At 46.6% G+C, this 23,879-nt stretch overlaps 2 protein-coding genes across 10 annotated transcripts in view; one reads left to right on the top strand and one right to left on the bottom strand.

Moving 5' to 3' along the window:
- Plcg1 (phospholipase C gamma 1) overlaps positions 1-3,450 on the top strand; it is a 33,716-nt gene extending 30,266 nt beyond the window's left edge. For 3 of the 4 annotated variants that reach the window (XM_078051783.1, XM_078051782.1, XM_078051784.1), the window contains 5 exons: positions 1,134-1,248; positions 1,364-1,525; positions 1,629-1,717; positions 1,808-1,992; positions 2,173-3,450. In XM_078051783.1, the coding sequence (XP_077907909.1) occupies positions 1,134-1,248; positions 1,364-1,525; positions 1,629-1,717; positions 1,808-1,992; positions 2,173-2,215 (594 nt within the window). In that variant the 3' untranslated portion in view covers positions 2,216-3,450. Of the gene's footprint in view, positions 1-113; positions 1,063-1,133; positions 1,249-1,363; positions 1,526-1,628; positions 1,718-1,807; positions 1,993-2,172 lie in introns of those variants that run through there. The other variant, XM_078051785.1, reaches the window with a different exon arrangement.
- Positions 3,451-11,076: 7,626 nt separating this feature from the next.
- Zhx3 (zinc fingers and homeoboxes 3) overlaps positions 11,077-23,879 on the bottom strand; it is a 138,097-nt gene continuing 125,294 nt past the window's right edge. For 5 of the 6 annotated variants that reach the window (XM_078051787.1, XM_078051786.1, XM_078051788.1 and 2 more), the window contains 2 exons: positions 14,069-17,031; positions 11,251-11,403 (listed from right to left, as the gene is read on the bottom strand). In XM_078051787.1, the coding sequence (XP_077907913.1) occupies positions 11,267-11,403; positions 14,069-16,928 (2,997 nt within the window). In that variant the 5' untranslated portion in view covers positions 16,929-17,031 and the 3' untranslated portion in view covers positions 11,251-11,266. The other variant, XM_078051789.1, reaches the window with a different exon arrangement.

The following is a 23,879-nucleotide window of genomic DNA, read 5'->3' on the forward strand; positions in this document are numbered from 1 at the left end:
AGTGTGGGAAAGGGACGCCCTTGGCTAAGGAGTATTTTTGTTTTGTTGTTGTTTTCGTACCAGGCACTTAACCATTGAGCCACATCCCCTGCCCTTTTTTATGTTTCATTTAGAGACAGTCTTGCTGATTTGCGTAGGGCCTTGCTAAGTTGCTGAGGTTGGCTTTGAACTCATGATCCTCCTGCCTGCCTCAGCCTCCTGAGCAGCTGGGATTACAGGTGTGCACCACCACTCATTTTGACACTGAGCTGGCCAAGAGTAGAGATTGTTTGGGACAACAGAGCTGGGAACTGCTGGCATGCTGGGGCAAGGGTACAGATCAGCATTTCCTGGGTCCTAGGGGCACTGGAGCTGGCCTTATGTTTGAAGACACAACTCTCCTAATGTAGAAAGTAGTCAGCTGTGAGTCCTTGCTGTGGAGCTGGGGTGACTGTATTCCCATCTTGGCACCAACGAATCAGGTTCCAGTAAGGCCAAGCTGTAGGAAGCCACTAACTGGCAAGAGGAGGCTGGTCAGAAAGGCAGAGGATGGGCCTGGGGCTAGGGCCCCATTGACCATTGAGCCACATCCCTGCCCTTTTTTATGTTTCATTTAGAGACGGGGCCTGTGATGAGCCAGGAGCCTGCAGGAGCAAGCAAGAATTAAGCTTGCTCAAGAGACCAGCAGCCTCCTGGCACCCAGGCTCCCAGAGCTCCCCAGCACATGCCTGCTGAAAAGTTGCAACAAGGGCCAACCCAGTGCTGTGGGTTCAGGGTGGGAGAGACCTGAGCAGAGTCTAGAGGAGTGTGGGAGCATGAGCACATGACCTGAGTTGGGCATATTGAGGATGGGTGCAGAGCCATGGGTAGACTTTTTTTTTTTTTGTCCTAAGGGGAAGTAATTTCAAAGACTTCCATATTGAAATGGATTTAACATGAAGTGGATTGCAAAACTCAAAAATTTTGTCTCAAGTTCCAATAAATTGGTATAGGCAGCAACTACTCTGGATCCCCTTAGGACCCTGATAATGGGCTGTGTCTTTGAGGCCCAGCAGAGGGCGCACTGTCCCTGTGTCACATTTGCTGCCTGAGTCTCCTGCAGTGGAGGCTGCTGGAGCCAGACAGCCCTACCCCCACCTTTGCCTGCCTCACAGGTGTTGGGGGCCCGGCACTTGCCGAAGAATGGCCGGGGCATCGTGTGTCCTTTTGTGGAGATTGAGGTGGCTGGAGCTGAGTATGACAGTACCAAACAGAAGACCGAATTTGTGGGTGAGTCTACCTTCCCCAATCACTGCCTCACCCTCCTGGGCACTGATGTCCTTTCCCCACAGGTTCCGCCATCCTCTTAGTGGTGTCCTGAAACATTTTGCCCCTAATTTCACAGTGGACAATGGACTGAACCCTGTGTGGCCAGCCAAGCCTTTCCAGTTCCAGATCAGTAACCCTGAATTTGCCTTCCTTCGCTTTGTGGTCTATGAGGAAGACATGTTTAGTGACCAGAACTTTTTGGCTCAGGCTACTTTCCCAGTCAAAGGCCTGAAAATAGGTGAGGACCCTTTCTCCATATAATGCCCTATGGCCTTGCTGCCAGGGTGGGGCCACTTGCTTGGTGCCCTCCTGTGCTGAGGGCCAGGCTTTCCTCCTGTTAGGATACAGAGCAGTGCCTTTGAAGAACAACTACAGTGAGGACCTGGAGTTGGCCTCCCTGCTCATTAAGATTGACATTTTCCCTGCCAAGGTAACTATCAGGGTGGGTAGGCTAGCTTGGGGAGAGGGTGGGGAGCCTCCTGAGGTACAGAGGACCCCTTGACTTGCCTTTGTTGAGCAGGAGAATGGTGACCTCAGTCCCTTCAGTGGTACATCCCTGCGAGAGCGGTGCTCAGATGCCTCCAGCCAGCTGTTTCATGGCCGGCCCCGGGAAGGCTCCTTTGAAGCCCGCTACCAGCAGCCATTTGAGGACTTCCGCATCTCCCAGGAGCATCTCACAGACCACTTTGACAGTCGGGAGCGAAGGTGAGGGTGGTAGGGGGAAGGTGGTCAGTGTGCAGCTTGGAAAGGGCTGCTGGATTCAGGAAGACCTGGGTCCTGGTTCTCCAGCATTTCTCCTGGTTAGAAAAGCTTTGTGTTGCTCTGGACTGTCCCGTTGATCTACCAGGTCCTACTGCCAGTAAGGACACTCTTCCTTTCGTCCAGGGCCCCAAGGAGGACTCGGATCAATGGAGACAACCGCCTCTAGTTGCGTCCCAGCTTGGTTGAGAGCAGCAGGTGCTGCACGCCTCGTGGGATGCCTTGGACTGGGTTTTGTGGAAGCCGCCTGCCATGGCAGCCTTCCTGGTCTTGCAGCCTGGAGTCTGGATTCCAGCAGCGAATGCTAGACAAAACCAAGCCATTAATGAGATGTACTGTTTTGGGCCTCCATGCCCAATTCTGGGTGAAGGCAAAAACTGTACTGTGTCTCACACTAAGCACACACATCTGGCCCTGACTTCTGGAGATGGGTTCTTCCATCTTGTAGGGACAGAAGCAGGGCCGAAGCCCCTTGGAGAGGCTGCCTCAGCAGCATAGGAGGCTTCAAGGAGCCGCTGACATTCCTGAGTGGAGGAGGAGGAGCCGCCTTGCTGGGCCAGGGAAACAAAGTTTACATTGTCCTGTAGCTTTAAAACCACAGCTGGGCAGAGTGAGAGGGTAGATGCCCCCGCAGTGTAGCCCTGGAGCCAGGGTGGAGGAATGCAGGACCTGTGTGGAGAAGGGCTCTGCCCTGCAGGGAGGAGGAGGACACAGCACAAGGGCACATTGCCCATGGCCGGGAATACTACCCAGCCTGAAAGATACAGGGGATCATGATAAAAATAGCAGTATTATTTTTCTTCTCAGTGGTAGCATAACTAAGTTATTTACTCCTTCTGTTCCTCACCCTTGAAGGGCTATCTCAGAGCAGAGCCTTTGGGAGCAGCAGCCAGCTGTGTTGGGTGGGGCTCAGTGTGGGGTATTAAGGCACCATGGGGTGGAGGAGTGGGATGGGAAGAGAAGAAAGGGCCAAGCCTATCCTGGTGAGCTTTTTATTTCTTTTTTTCTTTTTCTTTCTTTTTTCTTTTTTTTTAAGCAATGAAATGAAGACTCAATATATTCTCCCTTAGGAACAGGAAGGGAATTAAGGAGCTGCTGCCTCACAGGTAGGGGGAGTCAGTCAGTCAGGTGCTGACCCAAGCTGTTGGCTCAGCACGACTTTTGTCTGGTTGGTAAAAATATGCAGGGAAGGAGATGGAAAGCTCGGGAAGGCAGCCCCTACCTCTGAGGACAGAGGCTGGGGTCTAGGCCCGTGGGCGCAATGGTGCCTCATAGCATAGCCAGCATTCAGCACACGCAAACCCACTGCCCTCGTTTGGGCTCAGGGTTGGCCATTTGCTAGTTCTGCTGCCCTCTTAAGATCTGACTGCCAAATAAATCATCCTCATGTCCTTTTTCCTTTAACTCGTATGTTTTGTGGAATGGGGGCTCAGGGTAACCGGTTGCCTGGTGATTATTTGGCAATAGAAGCTGTGTGAGACATTTCTGGAAACCTCTCAGGTCCAGCCAATCTTCCTTCCGGAAGAACGGGAGGTATAAGGCCACCTTCTCCACCTCATCTTACAGCTTTAGCATCCCATTGTGGAGAGAGGATGGTTGGTTGGTCCTTTTGCACAGAGAGGTGGTTGGTGGGAATCCCTTTTTTCTGCTTCAGATTCTTGTGGACCAAGGAAAAAGTGTTCGTTCTGGAGCAGGGAGTGGTCTGCTGGGTTTGCAGATAAATAGGGCCCATCCATGTCGCCATGTGATGACAGTCTGTTGGTGCTGACTACAGTAATGCCTTCGTTGACTGAACAAGTGTCCTGGAATGTGGCCTGAGGGAGGCCCGCCTCTGCCTTCCCTTAGCAGCTTCCAGGACAAAAGGCCCACCTGCTGTGGGCTCTTTACCACATTGCCTTTGCCTCTACTGCTATTTGATCCTTCCTGGTGGAAAATATCCTTAGTCAAGCACACATACAAATCAGTTTCATTTCACATTCCTCCAGCCATACCTGACCATTGCTGATTGTCCCAGTGGGGACCATCTTTGTTGGACTGAATGTTTTGGCACCCTGTGGTCAGTTGCCTCACCTGCGCACAGGCTGTGCACCTGGGACAGTGGGTGGCACGCCTTCCAAACTCACTGGAAGTCTCAGCCTGGTAACACCCGAGTACCCCCCATGGAGTCTCTGAAAAACACTGGCACCTGAACACTCTCTCCCTTGGGTGTTGTTTGTGAGTTCCTTAGGTGATGACATTGAGTGATCAGGGTTAAGAAGCACTGACTCTGGCAGAGGAAACCAGAAGAAACAGGGTCAGAGAGGAAGTGAATGTTACCAGGAACACAGGCAAAGAGAAGTGGCCCATCTCCCAGCTGGCTGGCAGACCAGGGACAAGTGGAAAGGGTCAAAGGAGCAGACTTTAGCTTTCAACAGCTTTTACCCAGTGGACACACGTGGAGAACATTGCCAAAAAGGTCGGAGCATTCCACTTCCGGCCGCAGGGCAAAAGGCTGCTCTTCAGGAAGAAAGCAGGAGCAGTTTGTCATCTCAGTTGAGGAAACCCATTAAAAAGTATAGCACAGGGGCTGGGGTTATGGCTCAATGGTAGAGTGCTCGCCTCGTGTGTGCAAGGCCCTGGGCTCGACCCTCAGCACCACATAAAAATAATAAAAGTTATTTTTTAAAAAAGAAGTATAGCGCAAAAAGGGCAGGAGGTTTCCTACAGAGCACATCCTGGACTTCATCTAAGGGATGGACCTGGGGCAAGAAGAATCTTTTAACTTGCCTACCATCTCACCATACTGATTCTGTTGAAGGGAAAAAGAATGGTATCAGTGTGTTCTGCCACACCAGCAAAGTGAACAAAAAGGTCATGCCTCCTTGGTCTTGAGTAGGTCAAGCCCTCACTCTGAGTATTCTTCCCGGGTCCCCCCAGGGTTAATCAGCATTTTGTACAATAGGACTTAGGCTAAAACCAAGTTGCAAAATTCGACTAAATTTTTTTGGGGGTGGCACAAGGAAAAGGAGACAGACAATAAGGCACAGTAATATTTTTGGTTGCAACCATTCTAAATGGAGAGAAACTCTACTTGTTCACCAAAGTTTGTAAGTTTGTGATCAAGTTTGGCCCACAGGATACATAAGCCAGTTTTTTTCCCCCTTGACTCCCCACAAAATATGTCAGCAGATGCAAAATATATGTACATTTTTATTTAGGAACGATCAAAAGGTTTGAAGTACCATTGAGGCCCATCTCAAACTGTACAAGTAGTTTGTCCCTGTTCCCCTCCCTTATCCAAGTCCACAGATACAAAATCTAGGAAATGTGCAATTTGCATCTTAGAAATAGCAGCATCCCCACAGGGGACCTTGTGAGGCCTGGAGACCCAGCCCAAAGAGGGCAATCCCATGCCTCCCGCCTCAGCACCACGACAGTCCACACCAAAGGTAAGCTCCATCTTTGTCAAAAGATTTATGCAGAGTAAAGAATTCCCCTTCCACTCAGACTCAAATGACAGAGCATGCCTTTTTCTTAGTTTGGTTTCATGCTTGGTCACAATAGGAGGTGGGACCCTCAAAAAGTTTGCCTCTGGACAAATAGGACAGTAGCCCTTCACTCAGTACTCGGATGATCACTTCTGCAGTTGTCCCCAGGAGACAGGAAGCACTCCAGAGGCAAATTGCTCATGTCACTCCCCAGGTTCACTTCTCAGTAGTCTGGCCCACAGAGAACAAAGGGGTTTGCACTGAAGACCAGAACATAAGTGGGTGCTAGAGGACTAGGAGTCAGGACTTAGTGAGAAAGGAATCTGCAGGCCTTTGGCAACCCCCAAAGACTGCATCAATAAGACTGAATGGACAACAGCCAGCAGGGCAGAGGGGAAGGTTGGCATATTTTGTTTTTAACAACAATTGTGGCACAGTCTGACCCTTCTGCCACAGCTAAGAAAGCAGCTGCTCAGGAGTTGGCAGGAACTCACTACCCCAGTGTGATCATTGCTCCCCTGGCCCTCACCCAGTTTCCCAAGGAGCAACCCAGTTGTCATGGTGGAACCCTGCTTGTGAGTGGGTGCTAGCTTGCTCTCCAGCCAACAATCTCACTGCAAGAATGTATGGGCAAGAACCACGGGTGAATGAGAAGATATCTCTTTAAACACAAAGTACAGGGTTGATAGTACCATGTGGCCCTCTTAACCATGTTTCTGCTCTGGAGCTTGGTGCTTGGGAAGGACTGAGCACTTGCAGTCTCTATCCCAGACTTTTCACCTTTGACTCCAATCAAATTAATTCAGAATCACCTGATTTTCATGGAAGGGAACCAAAAAAAGCTGTTCATTAACACATGCAGTTGCCCATGTGTGTGCACATGTATGCATGCACACACCCAAGCCAGTCTCTAGAAGGAAGAGGCACTAATGGCAGGTGAACACAGGCCCCCCAAAAAGAGCTACCCTCTCTTCTCTCCACTCTGCCCAGTTCCTGCCAAAACCTCAGGAAGGGCAAACAATAATCAGTAACTCCACAAATCCTCACAGTCCTGTAGACCCAAAGACCAAGGAAACAGGTACAGGCTCCTGTCCTCATCGGTGTGGCAACCAGGGTCTGCCTGGTCTCATTCCCAGACTCCAGGGCAGTTAGTTACGAGTGGGTAGCTCCTGTTGGACCTTTAGCTAAAAAGGAACGCCTATCATTTCTGCAGGTTAGTGAAGGACCAAGTCCACTTTTAAAGAGAAGTTCAGGTTTATGGGCAGGACAGGATGGCTGACTAGTGTTGACAAGTGAGCCCAGGACATAAGACCCAAAAGCAGGCTCTCCCATCCTCTCTAGGGCCACACATCTGTACAGGTTCATTTTACGCAGGTGCTGGGTCAGCTGAGAGTACTTGGGTTTGCCGCTTCACCCCAGTTCCCAGTGTGGCCTGGACTCTGGCAGGAACAGATTCTATCCAAGGCCTGCCAGTTCCATTGGGATTTGGGGCTGGGCTGGGTAACAAGCCAGGCAGCACTGTGGTTACCACTTCCATCCAGTCATTTGGCCAAAACCAAAATGGTCACTTTGTTGACGACATCCCCACAGTCTCATCAGCCCCGGGTTGCATGGCTGCACATTTAAATGGGCCAGAGCAAACAGCACAGTGGGCATGTTGGGTTGAAGCCCTGCAGAGGGGACTTGTGCTCAGAGAAAGTCTGAAGCTCCACAGGCACTGAGCTCGTCAGAGGCCAGGTGCTCCTGGGAACCATATCCATTGTCAGGGAAGACAGAAAGAAGCCAAGGTGGGAGAAGTTGAAGAGGAGCTCCAGGCCCCACTAGCTGGCTTTGGTCAGGACAAGTTGGCAGTAAGACCTGCACACATCCAGAGGGCTTTTTTCCTCCAGCACACAACTGTGCTTTGCAAATGAGTGCGATGCACGAAAATTAAAACTTAATACAGAAGAAGCACATCTCCTACAAAGGTCAGACCAATGAACTTCCCCCAGGGTAAACTGAACATGGGTGTGGGGGAAAAGCTCCAAGACTCATTTTTAGATTAGACTTGTTTTTAGATTTTCTTCCTGGCTGGTTCTCTCCCGCCAAGTGCCTTTAAACATAGGCTGTGATGTCTGGACTGCAGAGCGACTAATCTAAGAATCCTGGTCCACATGCAGGTGAGGAAAATGACAAGCAAAAGGGCCCAAGACTGGAACAGTATAAGCAGGCAAATCCCGAGAAAGGATGTGCAAAAAAGACCAAGTCCAACCAGAGAGGCTACCCCCAACCCTCCATGGAAGGCAGCTGGGGGACAGATGTGACAGAACCAGAAAGGAGAGGAAGGGAAGACAGGATAAAAACCCACTAGAACCACATGGCAGCCTGTAGAACTCACTAGAGCTTCCTGATGGGATGGCCTCCTAAGGCCACTTAGGACGAGCCCATGAGTGCAAGTGGAAGCCCTTAAGGGGCCACCGACACTCTGCCTTTTCTGCTTCCAGAGAGCAGAGTGCAGAGTCTTGGACCCAAGTCCTTTGGTCCACCTGACCAGCCACTTGTCACTCGGCCAAAAAAAAGGAGCTCTCAGTCACTCTGAGCCATACAACTAGGGCCTTCTTTTTCAGGAACCCAAGAGACCTGAAAATACTTCCCCTCCCCAAATCAAAAAGCTCTTCTATGGTCAAAAATTAAAACAGGTAATCAAAATATGTAAAGTATATTCTCAAATTCAAATTTCCTTTATCAGAACTGTGATCTGGTTTCATCTAGTAGAACTTAATTTACAACCTCAAGTGAAAAACACAATAAACCAAACAGGCATAAGACACCAGCAATGAGAAACACTGGAAGACAATCCACTGCCTCGGACAAGCCCAGGTGCAGAGAGGAGGGGGGATCTGTCCTCTGGTAACATAAGCTTTTCTTCAGGAAAGAACAGCCACCCACTCACCTTGCTTAACTCAGCAGCCCACAGCCAGTCTTCTATTGAAAGGGACCACAGAGAATTTAACCCTCCAGCAGTGTGCAGTACCAGTGATCTGTCTTGTGACAAGCTGCTGGCCTGGTGACCACCCCCCCTCACCACCATTGTCAATGTGATTATGGACTCTGGGCACATGTGGATGGGTCTCTGTGCTTGGCACCCAAAGCCCTGGGTTCCATAATGATATCCCTTTAAAGCACCTGCTTCATGACCACTTCTCAGTGTCATAATGTTTCAGGTAGAAGGTCCAAATCCCACTTTCTCACTCCCATCCATGAGCTCAGGAAGAAGCAGGGTCTTTCCAGTCTGCGGGGCTCCTATCTGGTCAGTCTTACTGTTTGTCATGTGGCCCTGGCTAATGGGAAGGGCCAATATCTGTGAGAAAAACATGCCAGGGCTGGCCTCACCCTCACCATAACTACTCCACCCAAAAGGTGAGCTGGTGCCTGGGGCTGGGGTGCAGGGTCCTGCACAAACTTGAACACCATGGACAAGTTTTTTCTGTTTTGCTGTTTGGGTTGTAAATTGAATGTCAACGCAGATAACCACAAGAACCCTCTCTGCAGACACTAACATTCAGCTGGTGCACACAGACTCGAGGTGAGGCTGGCAGGCATGGGCTGAGGCACAGAGTGGTTTCTCAGACACTTGGAGATGGCTTCATGCTGGGTTACCCCTGCCACCAGTGTACAGCAGTCCCTGCCCGCACACAGGCTGCTCCCCAACATCCACGTGCTGTGAAGCTCAAGTGTACACATCAGATGTTCACTTTACAAGTAAGGTAGCAAATGAATATCTGTACTGTATATGTGGATATATAAATTAATCTGAATGTACATAAAAACTAAAGGAAAGATTCCAAGTGTCTGTTCTCCGAAGGAAGGCAATCACTTGCCATTCTTGGCAATTCCTCAAAGGCTTTTGAGACTCATAGCTTCACTCCCCAAATGGAAAGGATACAAAAATAGGCTGCAAAACTTGCAGAAGTATTCACAAGTCCCCAGTTTGAGACAAATAAGAGGTGGTCCCTATTGGGCTAGGGAGGGCTAAAGAAAACACTAATTTAGAACAACAATGGTTCGAGGGCTTTGAGTTTCCCAAGAAAGCCCTCTCCTAGAAGGCAGAGGCTGCTGGCACCAAGCTCATCCCCACAGCTCAGCCAGCAAGACGGTGTGACTGCTCCACTTTACTGGGTACATAGAGTGTAACCAGCACTTAATGCCTGAGCCCTTCCCTGCCCTGGTCTCCTGGTGCCCCAGGCAGCCCAGGCCCAGCAGGAGGGGCCTCCACGTGTGCCTGGCACTGCAGGAACCAATGTCATTGGTTCACTTCTAAGAGGTTGGTGAGGCCACAGGTGACACATCCTCAGCCCACCCCCTTTGCTAGAGTGACAGGTCTTGAGGAAATCGGGGCTTTTCTAGTTAGTACAACTCTGTAAGTTTCCCATTGTTTCAAAGGCTTCTTTTCCTGTGATTTTCTCAATTCAAAGGAGGACGTGAGGGTTAGACTATATAAGCATTCTTACTTCCAAGTTTAGGGACATAAATGCAGAACTTCAGAGACTCCCTCACAAGGACCTGTCCAGTGATGTCCAGCACCTCTGGGTATCTGCCCAGCATGCTGGCCAGGCCCTTGGTGTGTGGTTGCAGCGTACCAGATGTTCTGCCAGGAACTCCCACCCATAGGTCTTGGTGCTCAATTCCACTCCAGCTCTGATAATTCTCCACGTTCCACGAATCCATTCAGCCCTCCCTCTTACTCTCCTGGGAGCTTCTGTAGTAAGTGGGGGGACAGGGCTCTCAACACTGCAGTAGCCAGTACTGCAGGCTGTAGCTATACCTTTCTTTACCCACCTTCTCCCCATTTCCTTTCTTCATTTTCCTCTCACTATAAAGGTGTCTACATTTCTACATTAAAGAAAGAAAGAAAGAAAACACGGTGGGGGTGGGGGGCACATAGGTCAGTATATTAGGCTTAACAACAAATATTTCTTTAGTTGATCTGATAACTGAAAAGTTATGGTCCATGATTCAAACTCCCACCAAGAAAAAAAAAAAAAGCAGAATTAAGGTAACAGCTGAAGAGGAGAGTGGCCAGGATCCAGCACTACTCGCACAGCCAGGCCATTTTCTGACCTAAGGGCAACAACAGGCTCTGCACCAACCAGCCCACAAAGCAAGCCTGGCTCCAAAAGTGGCTGGTCACCACTTAACATGACCGAGAGCTCTTCAAAGGTATCCTTCTGTGAGGAAAGCAGAGAGGCCTGGGGGCCCGGATACAGTTCTGAGCATCTTTAACCCCTGCCTGCCCATGGAAGGTGAGGGCATCAGTGGCTCCAGTGCTCCCCAGAGAACAGACAAACGGCACATTCAGAGATGATGTGAACAACGTCTCACTTTGCTAACCAAAGTGTCTATATAATGAAAGTGTTTGTAATCTGATATTTTATTAAATGTAGAGAGGCAATGTTTGTTAAAACTTGATTCTGTCTATGAATATGAAGTCTGAACTGCTTTATCCCTGGGAGGCCAAGGGAAGGTCCTACACTGTGGGAGGAAGGACTGGCAGAACCCCTTCTTGCCACTTGCTTGGTGGCAACAGGCTCTGGGCTATCTGCAAGGCCTCTGGAGGCCTTCTTGGGTACCCAGTGGCTGGCCATGGAAACGACATGTGGCAGCAGAGAGGCAGGTTCAGCTGTTCCATGTGGCAGGCAGCATCCCAGATGGGCCGGTCCTTCAGAGTAACCGGATCAATTTCAGTCTGTTTCTGAGGAGAAAACACAGGCCTGTCACTCCACAGCTGCTGCAATCTGTACAGCCCCCAGGGCAGCCTGGTCCTCACTATGCCAGGGTGGCATCACTGGATTTGGGGACTTCTTAACTCCATGAGCAATGCCTTCCTGCCAGCCACTCCCCCATCTCCAGCCTGAGGAAAGGTGAAAAAGAGCAAGTGGGTTAAGGATGATGGCTGATGTGCCAAGACCTCTAGTCTCTTTGCAGAACGGCTGCCAAACCCCTGGCCTCAAAGCTAGAGCATCAGCATGGCCTCTCCACACCCACAAACCCCACCTTGCCTCACCCCAGTGCCACAGGCAGCCACCACCTCCTGAAAGCCCTGTCTTCTACACCTCATGCTGCCTTCTCCCTCACCATCCCCTGGAACATGCTGCCCTCATATCACTACAGCGGGGTTCAGCATCCATAAATTTTTTTGAGGGGGAGGGAGAACTGGGGACTCCCAGGGGAGCTTTACCACAGAGCCACATTCCCCAGCCCTTTTTATTTTTTGAAACAGGGTCTTGCTAAGTTTCTTAGGCCCTTGTTATGTTGCTGAGGCTGGCTTTGAACATGCAATCCTCCTGTCTCCCTCTCCTGAATTGCTGGGATTACAGGTGTGCATCACCACCCAGCTGCCATGATTTCTTTATATACCCTTTCTTCCCCTTTCTCCCTCCTAGGATTCCTATAATAAATATATCAGTATGTTTAATGATGTCTCAAAGGTCCCTTAGGCTCTGTTCATTTCCCTTCATTCTTTTCCTCTTTTCTTATCCTTTGGATAACTTCAATCATCTAAACTTTAGATTCACTGCTCAAATCTGCTGTTGAACCCTTCTAATAAACTTTCCATTTCAGTGATTGTACTTTTCAGCTCTAGAGTTTGGCTCCCCCTTTTATAATTTCTATCTTTTTATTGATAGGCTTGTTATTCATGTAGAGTTTTCCTGATTGACTTCAGTTCTTTGTTCATGATTTCCTTCAGTTCACTAAACTTCTGTAAGATAGCTGATTTAACATCTTTGACTAATAATTCCAGTGTCTAGACTTACTCAAGGATGGTGTCTGAATGCTGTGAATGGGCCATGCTTTCTGATTTCTTTGTATGTTTTGCAATTTTTTGTTGAGAACTAGAATTTATGAAGATTGTGTGGTAACTCAAAATCTAATTCTCTCCATCTCCAGCATTGTTAATTTTTTCTTTTTGAGGATTAAAGCTTTCTTTGAACTTTTCCAAACTATTTTTGCAAAATGGTATTCCTTGTGGTATGGGGTCACTGAAGTTTCTGTTCTGTGGTCTCTGTGGCCACCTAAGATTTCTTTAAATGTCTGACTCACCAAAAGGGGGAATTTTTTAAAAGAGTACTGTCTCTTTAAATCCCTTGTGGCTAGGAAGCTGCTTCAGCCCACAGGGATTGGAAAAATGACCAGTCTCTATGCTGACCCCTCAGTAATCAAATGCAGTGATCAGCAATCAAAACTCAAAACTGACTTTTGGAAGACAAAGTCCTTAATGCCCACCCCGACAATGACAAGCCACAGCAGGAAGCTGGGCCACAGTTACCACAGATGCTGATGGAGGGAGGGGCATTGCTGTGTGAGGTACAGTATCTGAACACTCACACACCTCTAAGCCCTACCCCGGAGGGGGGGGGGGCGCCTGGATGAGGTACAGATTCTCCAGGACCTACCTCCACATTGCCCAACTCTAAAGGCATTGTCTGGGTATCTTCTGCACCCTCACCACAGACAACCCAGCTGGCAGGGCCACCATCTTTAAGTCCCCAATCCCTTTATCTTCTGCAACACTTCCCTCTTGGCTCTCCCTGAAGCTTCTGGCTGCTCAGTGATGGGGCCTTAAATGAGGATTCAAATATCAAAGGGAGAGGCTGAGAGTTCAGGGACCTAGAACCTAGAAAATTAACAACTGATAATGTGACTTGTCTGTGGCTTCACAACTATGTCTTAAAATAATTTTCTGAATTTTGCTTTTGAAAACTAAAATACCATAATTCAAAGAAACTGAGGAACACAATTCAAACTTTGAATTCCATATATGTTCAAGAGAGAAGGTGATTTCCATTATAATAAACACTTCTACTTCAGGAAAAACAGAAACACAAACCCTGCCACCATTAGAAAAAAGCACTTCATGTATTTTTTTTTTTTGGTACCAGGGATTGAACCCAGGGGTGCTTACTACTGAGCCACATATCCAGCCCTTTTATAATATTTTATTTAGAGACAGGGTCTCCCTGAATTGCTTAAGGCCTCCTTAAGTTGCTGAGGCTGGCTTTGAACTTGTGATCCTCCTGCTTCAGCCTCCTGAGCCACTGGGATTACAGGTGTGCACCACAGCACCTGGTATCACTTCATGTATCTAAAGACAAAGGCTCTTTCCCCTTGTTTAACAGTTTGAGTTGTTTTTCCTCTGATGTACTATGGCTCTCTTCTACCCAGTGATTGGGGATCTGCCTTAGATGATGTTTTGATCTATTCTTCTATTGCTAAGAAAGGGCCAAAAAAAAAAAAAAAAAAAAGGTTGGGTCCTTTTAGATTTACCATGTTCTTTTCCCTGTACAGGCTTAAAACAAATGAACCAAAACAAAAGCCCAAATCTCACCCCTTTATCCATATTAGGCTCCCATGGCTTCTGCTGCCTGTTGTCCCCTCAAGTAGACAGGAAGTTAGTCCTGTTGCCAGGCAGCCTTAGAGACAGCAGATGCCCCCTGTTCAATAAATTCAATGTCCACCTGTGAGTGCATCCTCCCCTCACCCACAAAGGAAGGCCATGGCTCCTGGAGACTCCTTACCTAGCTGAAGTCCAGCCTGGGGACTTGATGTACCAAAGGGCTCTGAGCTGGCCTCAGGTGCACTGGGCTCCCACGACTCACTGTTCTCAGACACCTCTGAATAGGAGTCACCCAGCCCTTTGTGAGTTGCCGCAGGCTCACCAGTACCAGGGCCCTGGTCTTCACCACCTGTGTCTGCCACGGCCCGGGTCTCCTCACCCATTTTCTCAGCAAACCACTGCTTGACCTGCTGGGAGCTCATCTGGGTCTTGTCACAGAGGTTCTGCAGGTCTTCCTCATACAACATCTTGTGTGTCATGTAATAGTCTTGCAGCAGCTCCCGGTTTCCAGGGGTGATAACCAGCAGCCCCGGTGGGAAGTTGCCCCGCTTATAGTCTTCGTACCACTTGAGCTGGCCATTCTTCAGAGCATACCTACTATCTCCAAACCAGCGAACCACCTCTGGCCGTGGCAGCCCCGTCTGGGCCATGATGGAGTCATAGTCCTGGTTGCTTGGCCACTGGGTCTGGACAAAGAGCTGCCGCAGCAAGTGTCGCTGCTGAGCCGTCTTTTTGTAGCTCACTTTGCCAGGGGGTTGCTCTGCCAGCTTGTTCAAACTATCCTCCTCCAGCTCACAGGCAAGGAGCCCTGGAAGCTCACTCTTGCCACTGGCTTCAGTGACCCTCAGGTTCTTGAGATTGATTTTGATGGGGCTGACTTTGCGCTCTGCTGATATCTGGCTGATGGGCATTTCTGGGGAACCATTTTCACCAGCAACCCTCAGTTCACTGGCCAACTCCGCCTCTCCCGCCTCATCCTCAGCAGCCTCCCCTTCCTCCTGACAGGCTGTCCCATCGGCTTTCTTGGTCTCCTCAGCATTCACTTTTTTCCGTTTCTCTGAAAACCAGCTATCGATCTCTCTCCGGGTCATCTTGGTTTCACTTCTCAGGCGGTCCAGTTCCTCGTCTAGAGGGAGTGGGTTTTGGGCAAAGCTGCTCTCCAGGGCTCGGAGCTGCTCTGGGGCTCTCTCCTTGTATTTGGTGGGCGTGAAGTCAGGAGTCTGGTGCCAGGATTGCCGTTTGGCAGCAGGGTGGCTTGCTAATGAGGTGGCTGTCGGGATGCAGGTTACCTCGGGAGCCTTGGAGGATGGGGAGAAGGGCACCTCGGGCACAGAGTCAATGAGAATGGAGCCGTGATCCCCAGGCATCATGCCTCTGGAGCCCTTCAGGTTCCGGCAATGGTACCTCCGATCACTGAACCACTTCCGCACCTCTCTAGTGCTGAGGCCGGTGACTTTGGTCAGATGTTCGACTTCACTCTGCCCTGGGAACTGGTTCCGGCAGAAGCTCCCTTTCAGAGCAGACAGTTGTTCATGAGACTTCTTATTTTTGTAGATGCTAGCATCGAGGAAGGCTTGGGAAGTTATGCTGGGGCAGGCTGTGAGGAGAGACTGGGCTGCGTTGACCACCTTCACGGCCGATGTTGTATTTGAACACACGGTGTTAATAGGTGCCACTGTTGGCTGCTTGGGAACAGATGTGACTGCCAGGGGGAGAGACGAGGTTGGTGCTTGCAACCCATTGGCCATCAGTGGCTGGCTGACCAGGAGTCCTCCTGCTGTGCCCTCTGGCTGTCCGACAACGTGGCCTGGGAGAGCGGCCTGGATGAGATGCTGGACATTGCCTGCACTGGCAACCAGGGGGGTGTTCAGAACTGTGATCGTGGGCTGAGGCACAGACTGGATGACTGTATTGAACATCTTTTTACGGGCATCCTCGATCTCCTCAGGGGACCAGCTGATACCTTGCTTCAGCCTCTGGGCTGTGAACCAGATCTTGAGCTGTTCTTCTGGATACTTGGTCACCACAGTCAGGTAGCAGAGCTCGGCTTTGGTTGGGTAGGGGAACTTGTGAAAGGAGTTTTTCAGGAAGCTGTTGGAGTCCATAGCCGCGTTGTATGTTGGGATGCTGCTCAGGGGGATCATCACTTTGGGAAGGGCCTTGGATGTAGGCAGGGGCTGGTGGGAATGGTGCTGGGTGTGCACTGGGGCCTGCTGCTGGAGAGACAGGAACTGTGCTATACCAGCTGGCAGAACTGGCACCGTTCCTATCAGGGGCCCATTGGTGGTATGGGGGGGCTTTGCAGAGCTGGCAGGTGCCTGGCTGACTGGAGCTGCCCCATTAACAAAGGTGTGGTCCCCCTCTTTCACCTCTGCTTCCCCAGCTGATGGCTTTGGCAAGGCCTCACCCACAGGCTGGCTGGGGACATTCTCTTTGAGAGTATGGATTTTTTTGGCTTCAGCTTTGCCTTTCATTATCTTCATGATTGGAGTCTTAGTGATGATGATTTCAGCCTGTCCATCAGTCCCCTCAGCGCCGGGATCCCCTGCTGGGTCAGGAGTGCTGGTGCTCTCAGGGATACTCTGCTCCACGACTACATGATTGTCTGGCTTGGCCACATTCCACACAAAGTTGGCTTCCCCTGAATGACACTTGGCATTGTGCAGGGAAAGCCCCTCGGGGGTTTTTGCCAGGAAACTGCACCCAGGGCAGATAAAAGTTGGATCTTTATTAAAGTCTGTGTGCTCTGAGTTCATATGTCCCACAAATTGGGTCATATCCTGGGATCTGAAATCACAGTCTTTACAGGAATATAAATAGCCATCCAAAGTGTTACGATGCCCATTGGCCAGTGAGGAGCCATCAGTACTGCTGGAGTTCTGAGCTGCCTCACTGCTGGTAGCAGGTGCTTCTAGGGGAAGATCCTGCTGGGGTACTTCAGGCAAGGCCTCTGCTGGCTGGGCCTCCACAATGGCATCCTGCAGCACCACGGTCTTTACTGGGATCATGCATGGGGTGGTGGATTTCCTCTTGCTGGCCATGGCTACTCTGGGTGATCAGGAGCCCAAGGATCTGACAGAAAAGTTCCAACTACTCCATGAGGGCCCAAGAAACAGCTTCCAAGGGCAGCTTTTTCAGTTAAACCTGAGGAGGAAGAGAAAAAACATAATTAAGATACCTTAAACTACTTCTCAGATCCCCAGACACAGTTCGCTGCTTGTCCTCCAGCATCTAGGTCTTTTCACAAGACGTTCAGTTCCCCAGCAGCTCAGATGTAAAGACTGAGTCAGGAGCTCTCAGTTGCTAACTGTACATTCCCCTGAAAAATGACCTGGGAGTGTTCCAATACTCCTTTATAGACCACAGCCATGCTTCTTAGTTCTTTTTCCCCCCATATCCTTGCATTAAGTAACAGAGTTTTAAAAACAAAAACAAAATGCCCTCTTTGGGACCTCCAAATTAATTCTGACCATGTCAGAGTGAGAACAAAAGATCCACTGTAACTCTTGTCTAAATGTTTGGGCCAACAAGGGTTTTTCTTTTCACAGCCTTCCCACACAGAACACGCCTAGCCTCCCCCAGGCCAGGCACAGAGACCAGCGAGCTGCAGTGTGTGAATGCAGGGGGCGGCTGGGCGGGAAGACGGGCCTGCCACAAGAATGGGGCCTCTCTGTGGCCATCCCTGCTTGCTGTCTGCCACCCCGAGTCAGGCTGCAGGAAAGGAATCACCTCCCAGTTACTGACTGGGCCACCCAGATGAGGCCAAAGGTCAGGGTATCCAAAGATCCAGTTTAAGGCTCAGTAGCTCACAGCGGGTTCTCACAGGGCTGTGCCTTCTCTAATGACTTGACTTGACTTGACTTTTTTATTTTTCATTTTATTTTCTTGCAGTATCTTTACTGCCCCTTAAAAATATCTTTGGTCTGTTTTTGAAATTTATTTCAAAGCTGATGGATGGATTTACTTATATACAAAATTACTGTAATAATAATCATTTCATGAGATGTCATGAGAAAAGTGCTTCTGTGATCCCTATTAACATATCACCATAGTCATCATTGCTTTCTTTTTAGCAAATTATAATGCTGTAATGATTAAGATAATATTTTAATATTATAATATTAAAATCAAATTATCATCAATACTCAATATAAAATGTAGAGAAAATCTAAATATCTCCATTCAAATTCTTAGTAAGCAAACATAGAAACTATTTTTATATTGTTTCTAAATGTAACCCTGATGACTGTAATGGTAAAAATAATTACTATTAAAAAAAAGTTGTAGTGAGAAAGAAAGAAACATTTACCCAGATTTAACTACTTGTCACTACGCATGCTTTTCACTTAATTTTAATGTTAAATATAAAATATCAACATTAAACAAAGACTAGAAAACTACCTATAATTATATATACCCTTTCATCAGCCCAAATTTTTTTTAATATTTTTAGTTGTAGGTGGACACAATACCTTTATTTTATTTATTTATTTATTTATTTTTATGTGGTGCTGAGGATCGAACCCAGTACCTTACACGGGCCAGGCAAGCGCTCTGCCACTGAGCCCTAGGCCCAGCGCAAATATTTTATACAGATATTTAATCAGAAGGAGCACACACTTGAGTTTTTCTCACAAACATGATAATTATAAACATTTTCATTACATATTCTTCATAATTATGATAACTGGCAACTACCTAAGAATACACCACAATGGCTTTAACTGACCCCCTGGCAAAACCCCCACTGCCCCAATGTCAGGGGTCTGTGAAATGAACAACTCTGGACATACAGGGTATTTTTCTTCTATCAAGTTATTTCCTTAGGTTAAATGTGCAGAAATGGTTTATAAGCTCAAAGTATATCATTTCTAAGTTCCTTTGTATATAGGCAAACATTTTAAATTAAGTGCTTTGCAATTCCAAGTCAGAGAAACGAAGAATAATACAGTTAAGTTCCTAGTGAGCAAATCACATTTTAGACAAATCATGGAAGACCATCCAATAGGATATCTGAAAGCGTGACAAAAGATAAAAGACAAATTGGATTTTACCAAAATTAAAAACTTGTGCTTCGGAGCTGCAATTGTGACTCAGTGGTAGAGCACTTGCCTAACATGTATGAGGCCCCAGGATTGAGTCTCAGCATCACATAAAATAAATAAAATAAAGGTATTGTATCCATCTATAACCAAAAAATTAAAAAAAAACCTTGTGCTTCAAAGGTCATAATAATAAGACAGTGAAAAAGCTTTGAAAATCATATCTGATAAGATGTACCTAGAATATATAAAGAATTCTTACAACTCAACCAAAAGGTAATAACCCAATCTAAAAATGAGTAAAGGATTTGAATAGACATTTCTCCAAAGAAGATCTATAAATAGTCAACGAGCACATTACAAAATGCTCAACATCACTAGTAGTCAGCAAGATGCAAACTGAACCCACAAGGAGAAACCTCCTGGCGCCCACCAGGAGGCTGCAGCCTGATGACAGTGGATGGAGGTCGCGGGGAAACTGAACCCTCAGGCACTGCAGGGAGGGATGGGAAATGGGCAGCCATGCTGGGCAAACAGTGCAGCAATTTCTCAAAAACTTAATACTGCATTGCCTAAGACTTAGCAATTGTACTCCTAAGTATATAAAAAGGAGAAGTGAAAACTTGCCCACACAAAAACTTGATCAAAATAGCATTATTCACAGTAATAGTAAAAATGGAAACAACCCAAAGCCTATCAATTGAGGAATGGATAAATACAATGTAATATATATCTACACAGTGGAATTTTATTCGGTCCCAAAAAGGAAAGAAGTTTTGATACACACTGCAACATGGGTAAACCTGAATACATTGTGCTATTGAAAGAAGGCAGACACAAATGATGCATACTGTATGATCCCACCTCCATTAAATGTTCGAAGTGGCAAATCCAAGGAGGCAGGAGGTAGAGTGGGGGCTGCTGAGAGCTCAAGAGAGAGGGGAAGGGGTGGTGACTTCTAAAGGGTATGAGGTCTTTTCTTATGGTTATAAAAATGTTCTAAAATTAGATGATGGAGATGGTCACTGAACTCTGACTATATATATATTTTTAACATTTATTTTTTAGTTGTAGTTGGGCACACTACTTTTATTTTATTTATTTATTTTTATGTGGTGCTGAGGATCAAACCCAGGGCCTCGTGTTAGGCGAGTGCACTACCGCTGAGCCCCAGCCCCAGCCCTCTGTGACTCTATTAAAAACCACTAAAGGAACACTGAACACAGAAAGGCAGAGAGCAGAAAGTACAGCAGTCAGGTCTGTAGAAGAGGGTCATCATTGCATTTCTGAGTTTCCAATGCAGGTGACATTATGTGTGAGCCTTTCTGACTGACCTTGGTGATACTGACTTCCACCCTGGGTACAGGTGGATGGCAATGGCTGTGAACATCAGGGCTGGCAGGAGAGAGGGAAGAGAGATGCCACCTTGCTAGGTGGAAGACAAACCACCACAGGGGAAGAGAGCACGGGCTCCCAAGAAGCCAGGAGGCCAGCAGGATTTAGGAGCAGGCAGGTGCAGGGCCTTGCCTCTGTGCTACCAGTACCATAGCCCAGGGCCGGAACTGCTGTCTGCAATGGGAGTGGGTTGCCCTGGGAAGGTGTAAGTAAATTATATGACCCATGTTTTACTTACTAAGGCTGAAAAGTGGATGACAAGAAGATGATTTTGATTTTGGAAATAGTCCCAATGAGATTCAAAATTAAGTCTCTGATTAGGCCCAAATGATCATTCAAATAATAGACCAATGAGGATGACACTGCTGGTCACTCTCCCAGGGGTCAGTCATTGATTACAGGCAATGGCAAAGGACTAATAGTAGAGGCAGTGATAGCAACAATCGACACATACCAAAAGTCTTAGATTGTGCTTTTGTACACATCCTTTTAATTTACTCTCACAACAAACCCAAGAATCCCATTTTATGGACAAAAAAGACAAGGCTCATAGAAGTGCATTAAGTGCCAGAAGGTCACACAGCTAGAAGGCAGCCGAGACCAGATAAGAACCGAGGCAGTCGGGCTCCAGAGCTGGCAACCTCAACCATCTATACACTGAGCCCTCTGAGTAACCTCTGATTGTTTGTAAAGGGGTTTCATGGCCTCCTGGTGTGATGTTTATTTCTCCAGTATTTATTAGGAAAATTTCAAGTTTACAACAAATTTGAAATAATTTTACAGTGAACACCCATATAACTACCATCTGGATGTTTACCAGTGGCTATTTTGAGCAACATTACCCAACTGGGGTAATTTTAGGTTTATTTGTCACACATTTTTAAAGGGGTATCTATTAAAAGTAGTGTTTAAAGTGCAAAGATCCAATTATCTAGAAAACCATTCATCCAGAAGATACTCATGGAGCACTCTGATAAACGAGGCAGTCACGTGTGGAACTCTGCTGTTTCCTAGGACAGGTCCAAGTAAGGTGAGCTGACATGAATGTAAAGATTTTGTACCACCAAGAGAGATTCAGGGGAAAGACCATATTATTTTTGCTTTTGTTATCTGTGCTATGGTATCATATCCAAGAAAACACTTGGCCATAAATACCATAAAGCTTTTTTCCTTGGAATTTTGTAGTTTCAGGTATCACATTTAAGGCTTTAACACACTTGAGTTAATTTTTGTACATGGTCTGAGTCCAGTTTGATCCTTTTGCACGTGGATATCCAGTTTTCCCAAAACTATTTGTTGAAGAGACAATCATCTCCCCATTAAGGGTTTATTTCTGGGCCACATATTCTGTCCCATTGGTCTATATATCTCTTTATGTTGGTATCATATTGTTTGATTTCTGTACTTTGTAATATATTCTGAAATAAGTAAATATGAAGCCACAATCTTTGTTTTTCTTTCTCGAGACTTTTGGCTATTCAAAATCCTATGAGATTCTATAGGAATTTTAGGACTTTTTTGTTTCTGCAAAAAAGGCCATTGAGATTTTCACAGGTACTGCACTGAATTTTTAGTATCTTGGGTAATATGGACATTTGAACAATTTGAACTCTTCCGATCCATTAACACAGGATGCCTTTCAATTTGCTTGTGTCTTTAATTTTCTTTAGCAAGGCTCTGTCCTTTTCAGTATAATTCCTTTGCCTCCTTGGTTAACTTTGCTCTTAAGTATTTTTCTATTTTTAAAAATACTGTATAAACATTTAATTTTTAGATTTCACTGTTCGTGTACAAAAAACACAACTGATACTTGTGATTGAATCTGTACCCTTCAATTTCACTGGATTCATTTATTCTAACAGCTTTTGTGTGTATAATTTTCAGGGTTTTCTACAGATAAGATCATGTCATCTGTGAAAAAAGAGAATTTTACTTCTTCCTTTCCAACTTGGATGATTTTTATTTCTTTTTCCTGCCTAATTGCTCTGGGTGAGACTTCTAGTACAACATTAATTAAATATAACAAGAATGGTCATCCCTGCTTTGATCCTGATCTTAGGAAAAAAGCTTTCAGTTTTTTACTGCTGAATATGACATTAACTATAGGCTTTTCATATATGGCCTTTATTATTTGAGGTATTTTCCTTTTATTCTTAGTTTGACAAATGTTTTTATTTTGAAAGTTTTGAATTCTGTCAAATGCTTTTTCTTTATTAATTGAGATGATCATATGGTTTTTGTCCTTCATTCTGTATTGTGGTATAACACACTGATTATCATGTACTGAACAATTTTTGCGTTATGGAAATTAATCCCTCTTGGTCACAGTGTATAATCCTTTTAATGTGCTGTTGATTTGTAGTTTGTTAGTATTTTGCTGAAAATTCTAATGTCAATATTTATCAAAGATATGGGTCTGTAATTTTCTTTTCTACCTTTGTCTGGTTTGGATAGCAGGGTAATACTGGTCTCATAAAATGAGTTTTTGGAAGTGTTCCCCCCTTTTCACTTTTTGGGGAAGAGTTCAAGAATTGGTGTTATTTCTTTAAATGTCCTGGTATCTCTTTTTGGAGTAGGTTGTTGATTATTGATTCAATATTGTTACAGTTAAAGTTTAGAATTTTTATTTCTTCATGATTCAGTCTTAATAAGTTGTATGTTTCTGGGAATTTATTTTCTTCTACGTTTCCAATTTGATGGCTAATTATTTTTCATAGTGGTCTTATGATTTTTTATTTCTGTGGCTTCAACTGTAATATTTCCTTTGTTTCTTATTTTGTCACTTTGAGTTTTTATCAATTTTTGATTAAAAAACAAACAAAGAGATTGATTCAAGTTGGCAGATTAGAGGAAAGCTACGTTTCCAGTTGCTCCGTGGATTGGGATACAGTGGGAGCAGGGATTCCCAGTGAGGTGGATGAAAGAGGGAATTAACTGAAATTCAATATCAATCAGTTGGAATCTCTTAGAGACTCAGAAATTTGGGTGCACTGAACAAAGAACAAGAAGGGTACATTAGAGCCAAGTTAGATGCAGCAGCGGAGTGGGTTAAACATAGAGTGGAGGGTAACATACAGAGAAAAACACAGCGGACACATTTGGCATAGAAAAAATCTGTAAGTCAAAAAAGCAGCCTAAACTTAGTGGAATGAGAGGCTGCAGAGTGAAGTGATGTTTGAAAAGTGCTCTGTTTCTCTCAACCGGCAAGCAAAGAACTGAGGCAGGAGCCATCTTGAGGAGGCCGTGCCACAGCTTGCAGCTGCGAAAGCCTGAAAATCATAGCAAACGTTGCCAGACTGTCCCAGCAAGCATCTACCATGTGGCCTAGCAGAACATGAGTGAAATAAGCACAGAGGCTGTACCCAGGGGAATTCAAATCAGAAAAGCTGAGGGGATTGCAGCAAACTTTTCCTTTGAGTCTGGTGGTTCATGTGACCAGCTGAAGAGGATCAGGAATGCACTCAGGGACTAAGGCTGGGAAGGCCGCATTTGTGAGCAGCAGTGTGTGGAGGACTGGTTCCCCTGCCCAGTGAGAGGCTTCTGAGATACAGTGGA

Source organism: Ictidomys tridecemlineatus, chromosome 5, assembly GCF_052094955.1.
Source record: "Ictidomys tridecemlineatus isolate mIctTri1 chromosome 5, mIctTri1.hap1, whole genome shotgun sequence".
Classification (NCBI taxonomy): Eukaryota; Metazoa; Chordata; class Mammalia; order Rodentia; family Sciuridae; genus Ictidomys; species Ictidomys tridecemlineatus.